The sequence below is a fragment of the Colius striatus genome, chromosome 20 (genome assembly GCF_028858725.1).
Source record: "Colius striatus isolate bColStr4 chromosome 20, bColStr4.1.hap1, whole genome shotgun sequence".
Classification (NCBI taxonomy): Eukaryota; Metazoa; Chordata; class Aves; order Coliiformes; family Coliidae; genus Colius; species Colius striatus.
In genome coordinates, this window is record NC_084778.1 from 2,548,639 (window position 1) to 2,557,625 (window position 8,987).

General features: G+C 58.6%; 1 protein-coding gene across 1 annotated transcript; it reads left to right on the forward strand.

Annotated features, from left to right (window-relative positions):
* Window positions 1-2,025: 2,025 nt before the first annotated feature.
* On the forward strand, window positions 2,026-4,154 carry HSPB1 (heat shock protein family B (small) member 1). Its single transcript, XM_062012495.1, has 3 exons — window positions 2,026-2,525; window positions 3,639-3,702; window positions 3,964-4,154. Exons 1-3 carry the CDS (start codon window positions 2,165-2,167, stop codon window positions 4,121-4,123), a joined length of 585 nt encoding a protein of 194 aa, XP_061868479.1. The 5' UTR covers window positions 2,026-2,164; the 3' UTR covers window positions 4,124-4,154.
* The last annotated feature ends 4,833 nt before the right edge of the window (window positions 4,155-8,987 follow it).

Here is an 8,987-nt window from a genome sequence, read left to right on the forward strand (position 1 = left end):
TCTCTCTTTCTTTGGTTTTCAGTTCCTCTCCTGGGTTGTGAGTACAGCTGTAGATTCAGTGAGCTGGTTGGATTCGAATAAAATACACAGTATATATTGTAAATGACTCTGCCGGGCACGGAGAGGTTTCTTCACGGCGGGGGCGGGGGGAGGAGCGAGGAGGGGTCACTTGAGCCCTCGCTGCAGTCTTGGTCTTGCTTGGACCCGTCCCTCCTCTTCCTTGCTGCAGCCTCAGCCTCTGGCTCCGTGCCGAGCTGTGGGGCTGATCCTCCACAGCATCCTCCTGTGGGGCGGGGGAAACCCTCTGCAGATGCTCCGCTGCTGGGGCAGCGGTCTCCCGCCTCCCTGCAGCCTCCCCGCCTCCCTGCAGCCCTGAATCCCTCCCATTTGCCTGTATCCCTCCCATCCACCATCCCTCCCCTCCCATCCCTCCATCTCTCCTCCCTCCTCCTCCTCCTCCCTGCATCCCTGAATCCCTCCTATTTGCCTGCATCCCTCCCATCCACCAACCCTCCCCTCCCATCCCTCCATCTCTCCTCCCTCCTCCTCCTCCTCCCTGCATCCTTCCCTCCCATCTCTTCCTGCATCCTTCGCTGCATTCCTCCCTGCATCCCTCCCACTTCCCTGCATCCCTTTCATCCTTCCCTGCATCCCTCCGCCCCTGCATCCTTCCCCCTGCTCCGTTTCCCTGCATCCCTTCCTGCATCCACATTCCCTCCCGCATCCTTCCCACCCCTCCATTTCCCCACACTCACCTGCATCCTTCTCTGCATCCTCCCCCTGTATCCCTTCATCCCTCACTCCCATTTGCCTGCATCACTCCCATCCACCCCATTCCTCCTCCATTCCTCCCTGCATCCCTCCCCTTTGCCTGCAACCCTCCCATCCCATCCCATCCCATCCCATCCCATCCCAGCCCATTTCCCCGCCTCCCTCCCTCCATCCCCGCCTGCACCTCTCCAGTGTCGCCCGTCCCTCCCGTTCCCCCCACTCATCTCTCCCATCCTCTCACCTCCGCAGTCCCTGCAGCGCCTCGGCCCGCCCCCCCGCCCCCTCCCCGCCTCAGTCTCCTCCGGCCCTTCCCCCGCCGCCGTTTCAGACACGACGCTGGGCTCAGCCTCAGACAAAGGGCTTCGGCGGGGGCTGGAGCAGGGAGGAGAGGAGCTGGCGTCCACATCCCCCAGATCCCCTTCTGTGGCATCCCCCTCAGCCTTTACTGCACCTGGGGTCACTCACCCCTGCACTGAGTGCGTCAGGTCTCAGCTCTGCCCGGGCCCCTCCACAGCAAAGCGGCCAGAGCTCAGCCCCCCACCCCCAAACAACTGTCCCGTCCCCCCCATGGGGCTGGGAGAGGGCAGAGGCAACGAGACTGGGAAAATGGCCCTTCCCCGGGAGGCTGCAGCCTGGTCCCAGACGGGATTCCCTTCCCGGCTGCCAGGAGCCACCCTCCTGCAATCTGAGAGGGTGCAGCTGCCTCAGCCCTTTGGCTCCCTCCAGCTTCATCCGGCCCCATCAGCCCCACTGGCCCCCACAAGATCCCAGTAGCCCTCACCAAGCTCCCCGAGGTCCCCCCGGGTCCTGTGAGCCCCTGTCAGCCCCAGGACCCCGAGGCTTGGAGCAGCTTCACCCCGCCTTGCTGCGGGGGGTTCCTCACCGCGGGGTTGCGCCCCAGGGGAGGGTCGGAGGGCTCCAGAAGCTTCTGGATGGCAGGTGACAGCGGGCGAGGGGCCCGCACGGGCTCCTGCACTGACTCACCCCCCCTCCCCTCCCCTCCCCTCCCCTCCCCTCCCCTCCCCTCCCCACGCGGCCGGGGCTGCGCATCCCTGGGATGATTCTCCGGGCAAGAAAGGCAGGAGGCGGGGGCGAGGCCGGGCCGGGCTCCAAGGGTCATCCATCACTCCCAACCAGCCCAAACCTCCCGCTGCCAGAGCCAGGAGGACGTTTCTTTGGCTCTGGGGGCGGGGGGTGCTGCCAGCCCCAGCCCCAGCCCAGCGCAGCGCAGCGCAGCCGGGGGAGGGCTGGAGGAAGTTTCTCGTCCCTTCCCCGAACCCTGCCGCGATTTCCATTAATAGCCAACTGAGCCTCCGGGCTAAAAATAACCCCCCAGCCCTCTTCATAAGCAGCCACCGCGTGTGTGTCCCCCCCCAAGAGCCCCATCGCAGCCATGGCCGAGCGCCGCGTCCCCTTCACCTTCCTGCGCAGCCCCAGCTGGGATCCCTTCCGCGACTGGTACCACGGCAGCCGCCTCTTCGACCAGTCCTTCGGGATGCCCCATATCCCCGAGGACTGGTACAAGTGGCCGAGCGGCAGCGCCTGGCCGGGCTACGTCCGTCTGCTGCCCCGGGAGAGCGCGCTGGTGCCCAGCCCCGGCTCACCCTACGGGCAGGCGCTGAGCCGGCAGCTCAGCAGCGGCGTCTCCGAGATCAGGCACACGGCTGACAGCTGGAAGGTCACGCTGGATGTCAACCACTTCGCACCCGAGGAGCTGGTGGTGAAAACGAAGGATAATATCGTGGAGATAACCGGTGGGTGTTGGGGGATGGGGAGGGGAGGGAGGGGAGGGTCGGTGCTGGGTGCTGGGTGGGGGAAACTGCGCTGGGGTTTGAGGAGGGGGGATGGAAAGGGGTGGGAAGGGAAAAGAAGAGTGGGAGAAGTGGTGGGAAGGAGGGAAAAGCAAAAAGAGATGGAGGGGAAGGAAGGAAAGAGGAGAGGAGTAAGGAGAGGGGAGTAAAGAGAGGGGAGTAAAGAGAGGGGAGAGGAGTAAAGAGAGGGGAGAGGAGTAAAGAGAGGGGAGTAAAGAGAGAGGAGTGAGGAGAGGAGAGGAGTGAGGAGAGGAGAAAGGAGAGGAGAGGAGAAAGGAGAGGAGAGGAGAAAGGAGAGGAGAGGAGAAAGGAGAGGAGAGGAGTAAGGAGACAGGAGATGAGAGGAGTAAGGGGAGGGGGAGGAGAGGAGATGAGAGGAGAGGAGAGGAGTAAAGAGAGGAGTAAGGAGAGGAGAGAGGAGAGAGGGAAAAAGGGAAAGAAAGAAAAAAGAAAGGCAAAATCAAGGCAAAGAGAAGGGAAAGTCAAGGCCCAGCATGAGAAGCTCAGCCTCAGGGTGTGTTCACCTGCATGAGGTGTAGAAATCACCCAGCCCCATATGTTGGCCCCTCGCTGCTGGCTCAGCTGGGAGCTTGGGGAGGTGGGAAGGGCCTCCCCAGGCTGCAAACCATGGGGCTGGCAGGGTGAGAGTGCAGTAGGGAGGGTGTCAGGAGCCCCAGAGCCCCCCTGCAGCATCCCAGGAGGGTGCCTCAGCCAGACACGCTGTGACAAAGCCCAGGCCCCGTGGCACAGGGCCAGCATTGTGCATCATGCCTGGCAAGGGGCTTACTGGCAGTGCCCAGCCCCCCACAGCTCCAAGGGCAACTGTACAGGGTGGGGAGGGGGCAATTCCCCCAGCTGGTGGGATTTTGGGGGGCCAGCTCGGGAAATGTGGCTGCTCAAGCTGGGTTGAAGAGCCAAAATGATCTGAAGGCAATGCAAACCAGGACAGGCAGGATCAGCCCCTCCTGGGTGCCAGGGAAGGGGGCACCCTGGGCACAGGGACCTGCCCAGCCCCCTGCCCCCTCCCAACCAGCCAGGGGCTTTTCTACCCTGCAGGCAAACACGAGGAGAAGCAGGACGAGCACGGCTTCATCTCCAGGTGCTTCACCAGGAAATACACGTAAGTAGCAGGGGAGGAGGGGAGATGGGGTCCTGGCAGCCCCCCTGATGCCCTTGGGGACCTTTGCCCACCTCCCTCCCAACCTCCTCCAGTGCTTACTGGCTCAAACTGGGGATGCCACTCACCCAAACTGGGAGGCAGTGTGGGGCTGAGCAGCTGTCGCTGCTCACAGCATCACACACCCCGGGATGCAGGGTAAGGGGTGGGGGGGTTTGGTGGGTGCTGCAGCCCTGACCTCCCTCCCTCCCTCCCTCCCTGCAGCCTCCCCCCCGGCGTCGAAGCCACGGCCGTGCGCTCCTCGCTGTCCCCCGACGGGATGCTGACGGTGGAGGCTCCGCTGCCCAAACCAGCCATCCAGTCAGCCGAAATCACCATCCCCGTCACCGTGGAGAGCCAAAGCAAGGAGCCGGCGAAGAAGTAGGCGGCAGGGAGGAGGAGGAGGAGGAGGAGGAGGAGGAGGAGGAGGAGGAGGAGGAGGAACTGCTGCCGTCCCGCCCCGTCCCTCCCTCCCCCCAGCTCACAGCCCCCTTTGTATTGTCTGTTTTGTACTCGCCTCGAGTCGATGTGAGGGAAGCGATAGAATCAGCGGGAATTAAAAGGTGATGGAAGAAACCTGTTCCCGTTGCCCCGTGTCTGTCCCCCGGAGCCCCAGCAGCACCGGGGCAGGGGCTGCCTGGGGCTAGTGTGGCCAGCTGAAGGGCTACTGAGCCTGGCAGCACCCAGGAGCCTCAGCCTGGCTTCACACCCAGGCTCCACATCCCAGCTCTTCACATCCTGGGCTCAGCATCCTGGGTTTCCATACCCTGAGTCTCCCTGTCCTGGTTATGCCCATGTGCCAGGTCTCCAGCACCTCAGCTCTCTCCCATCCTCCAGCATCCTTGGGGCTTTTCATCCCAGGTGTCCAAAACCTCTGGTCTCCACATGCCAGGTCTCCAGCATCCCAGTTTTGCACCTCCTGGCTCTCTGACATGCCTTGCCTCCCAAAATTCTGGGTGTCCCACAGCCCAGGTCTCAGCATCTTGTGTCTCCTGCATCCCAGGGCTCTAAAATCCCTGATGTCAGCACCCTGGGCCTCACCCTCCCTGCTCTGCAAAACTGTCTCAGCATCCCAGACCTGAACACTTTGAGTCTCATCAGCCCAGTGTCACCATCCCAGGGCTCTAAATCCCTGCACAACAAACACACACGATCCCTCAGGCCACAGGAGAGCCTGGGGGCAAACAGGGACTTCATGGGCAGAAGCTCTGGCTGGAAAACCCCTCTGTGTCCCCCTCCAGCCCCAACCCTGACCCCCAGTGAGCCCCTTTCCTTCCCCCCTCCCTGCTGCAGCGGGCTGGGCAGGTTGGGGGGTTCAGCTGAGGGGCTGCAGCCATGCTTGGGGGGCTGGATGTGGGGTGTGTGGGGGGCTCTGGGCCTCAGCTGGCCCTGTGCCCCCCTCATCCCCATCCTCTGGGCAGGACCAGCCCTACATGGCTGAGCTCAGGTCTGTGGTTGCCATGTTCCTGCTCTGACAAATCCCACTAATCCCCCCTGAGTCATCCCGGAGGCAGACGGTGACCTGGGAGGAATCCCACAGCTGAGGGGCCCCTCTCTGAGCCTGGGGGGCTCTGTGTGACCCCCTCACAGCCCCTCCTCACCATCCCCCCTTGCCCTGACAGGCTCAGGTGGGATGGATTTGGCAGGTCTCATGTCTCCTGGGAGAGCATCCATCCATCAGGCTGCAGCACCAGGGATGGGGTGAGCCTGCAGCACTCCCTGGCACATGTAACACCCTGGCTGAGGGTTAAATCCTGCCCAGCAAGAGGTGAGGAGGCTCCTTCCTTCTCTCTGTCCCTCTGATGCATCTCTGGGTGACACTGACCCCCACAGCCCAACCCCTTGGGCATTGCCAGTGCCAAGGGCATCTCCCCAGCCCCAGGGAGCCCTTTCCCCCTCCAGCTGAGGAGCGAGGGGAGGAGTGATGAGGATGAGGAGACACAGGGCTAATCCAGGCTCAGGAGGGTGCTGAGTAGGGCAGGATCAGGTCCTGCTTCCACAATCCCCCCACCCCTCACACAGCCATTGCTGGATCTCTCAGCCCATGTGGCCACCAGCCTGATTTGTCAGCCCAAGCACATCTCTGAGGGAAGAACCATCCCCACCATGAGGGGCAGCCCCAGCCCCCTCCTCACTCCAGGGATGGCACATGGGACAGAGCTCCCACCTCCCCAAAAGCCACCTCAGCCTTGGCAAGGAGGCTGTGGCTGTGCAAAGGGTGCAAGGGGGGGCTGGTGCTGGGTGAACCCTCAGCCCCTCTTTGCAGGGAGCCAGGAGCAGCTCCCAGCCCCCTCCCCGGGGTCCTTCACGGGGTGAGTGAGTCAAGAAGCATTTTGGGTTTATGGTTTCCAAGGGAGGGGAGTATTTGGAGTATTTTTACTGTGTGAGTCACTGCAGTGAGTGGAAAAAGCATCGGGGAGGGAGGGAGGGAGGGAGCAAAAGGAGGAGGGGAGGGAGCAAAAGGAGGAGGGGAGGGAGCAAAAGGAGGAAGGAGACACCCACCCACCCTCCTGACACCCAGGGACCATCCCCTGCGACATGAACCCACCCTGGGGAGAAGCAACGAAGCACAAACAGCCCCGAGGGTGCAAATGAGCCCCCTATTGCCCCCCATCCCCTTGCAACAGCCCTCCCAAGAAGCTCACAGGGGCCACGGCAGGAGGCAGCTGACGTCAGATCTGTAAGTTTATTTGCTCAATGTACGACGGCTACATAATGACTCACATTCATGATATTCCATCACTGAGGAAAAAACTGCTAAAGAATGGTCCGTGTGTGAAAGAAAATCCCTTACAGAAACACGGAGAGAGTTGGGGAAGGGGGAGGAGGGGAAAGAAAAGAGAGAGAGAAAGAGAGAGAGAGAGATCACCGATCAGACCTTAAAAATAGTTCACTGCATAACATGACAAAAAGCACAAACAAAGGCTCATTCAAAGAACACATCATTGTTCTCCTACACTGGTAATAGTTATAGCTTCACCATGACGAACACCAGACATTAAGGTTCAGCTCTAACACTGGTGTTTTTTTGCTTTTTGCTCTTTTTTTTTTTTGTTGTTTTTTTTTTTTCTTGTTTTTAAATCCTTTTTAAAAACAACCCCCCCCATCCCCACCCCTCCTCCCCCCACCCCAAAGAGAAACTGATATCTAATTGCATGTCACTATAGCAACACCCATGGACAGGTCAGTTGGTTTACGATCACTATTTGGTAGAGCGAACTTTACCCCTGAAAAGAGAGACAAGAGAAGGGGGGGGGGGGGGGAAAAAAGCAGAAGGAACTTAGAAAAAAGAAAAGAAGCTTAAAAAAAGGTGTCTGAAGGTTTTTTGTCTTTTTTTTTTGTCTTTTTCTCTTTTAGCTGTCATAGGAATACAGAACATCTACAGTATAAGTTAATAAAGTTCAAGCTACTGTATAGAAATACGACACTAGCATGCACAATATTGTATCAATAGAGTAATGGAGCAGTAATCACTGGAGAGACAGTATCATAGGCAAGTGCATCTCTTTTAAAAGGAAAACAGAAGGAAACAAAACAAAGAAACCATTCCAAGCTGCTTCAAAAATCAACCCCCTGCCCCCTCTTGCCCATCTGGTTTTAGCCCTCTCTGTGCCATCGCTCCCCCGGACGTCTCCTAAAGCAGCCAGAGCAAAAGCTGGAAGGGAGAAGAGAAAACAACACCCCAAAAGGAAACAAAACACACACAAAAAAAAGAAGGAAAAGGTTTTGTCATTCCAGTAAAATCACTTCCAAATGATACAGGTGGGACAGCACTGCTCACAGGACACGGGAGAGGGTGGGAGAAGCCTCAAGCGATGGTCGCGCCCCCGGCACTGCGCTTGCTCGAGCGAGGCCGGGCAAAGACTCTGTGGGTAAAGGCATTCAGGTCCAAAACCTCCCCCCAAAAAAACCTCCCCAAAAACGAAGCTGGAGGCTGAGCACTGGGTCAGGCTGTGGGGGAGGACACGCTGCCCCTGCCCCGTCCCCGTGCAAAGCGCCGTGGGAGCGGCCGTGTGTGTGTGTGTGTGTGTGTGTGCAGGGACAATCAGAACCTGTTTCCAAAACAAAAAGTGTCACGGTGCAGGAGTGTGGTGGTGGTGGTGTTGTTCCTGACTGTGCAGCTGGAGGTGACCTGCCTCAGGGCACGGCCCTCTGCCAGCCAGCAAACAGCACAGGACCTCTGACAACGATGCAAAAGCCAATGCTCGGGGTGAATGTTCCCTAAGCTGCCCCGGCTCCCACCCCCAGCTGGAGCACACACACTCACCAAAGCCTTTGCTAAAAAGAGAACTAAGCTCCTGGGCTCTCAATGGCTGAGAGAAATGGCTCTGCTTGCAAGCTCTCCCCTTGAAGGATTTCTCTACCGAAGGAGTTTCTGAGCTCCTCGAGTTCCCTCCGTTCCACCACCAGCTTCCCCAGGAGAAAGGAACCAAAAGGAAGGAACAAACCAAAGCTCAAAAGCAAAGCACCTGGCTCCCCTGGTGACAGACAAGGGAGCCTGGGTGCCAAGAGACCTGCTGCCAAACAAGTGGGGGGGGGGGAAAAAGTCAGGCAGAGTGAAACAATGGCAGTGCAATCCCTGAGGAAGCAGCTGTGGCACCTTAGGTCAGGGTGGGCCTTTAACTACCACACGGTACACGACGTGCAGACCTGAAAGGCTCTTTGCTTTGGGTGTGTTTTGTGGTTTCTTAAACGTTTTCTCTTCATCTCTGGTATGATTCTGTTTCTCCGTTGCAGTGGCATCTTTAAACACTTCCCCCCTCTTGTCTAAGTTAAGTTCTTCAACCTTTTAGCTGTGGTGGACTTCAAAGGAGTTGAAACAGCCGCTAGCCAAGCACCTGGTAAAAGCTGTTGGACCAAAACATCAACTAGAGCAGCTCTGGTGTTCCTTGGGCGGGTGATGGATGGATCTTCTCGCCTTTGGGCCACAGAGAATAGCTAAAAAAAGCCAGTCCACAGGCAAGGACTGCTCAGGAAGGCAAGCCAAAAAACAACCAACCACCAAACAAACAACAAGCCAAAAAGAAAGGGTCAAAAGAAAGGCTTTGATGTCATATGGCTGTAATGTAGAGACACTGTAAACGGCGGGTTAGTGTTAATACTGCCTGCTACCCTATGGAAGGAAACCAAGCTTGCATGGCCTAAAGCCCAGGGCTTTCTGCAAGCCCTCAATTCTTTCAGGGTTCCCTGTGTTGGTTTGGGTTTGTGTTTTGGTGGGTTTTAATCCCTTCTCACCTGGGGGATCTGAA

Bases quoted from the DNA above. Each gene is read 5' to 3' on its own strand.
- HSPB1 (XM_062012495.1), top strand. From the start codon at position 2,165: ATGGCCGAGCGCCGCGTCCCCTTCACCTTCCTGCGCAGCCCCAGCTGG. The intron at 2,526-3,638 runs GTGGGTGTTGGG...TCTACCCTGCAG, and splicing joins TAATATCGTGGAGATAACCG to GCAAACACGAGGAGAAGCAG. The intron at 3,703-3,963 runs GTAAGTAGCAGG...CCCTCCCTGCAG, and splicing joins TGCTTCACCAGGAAATACAC to CCTCCCCCCCGGCGTCGAAG.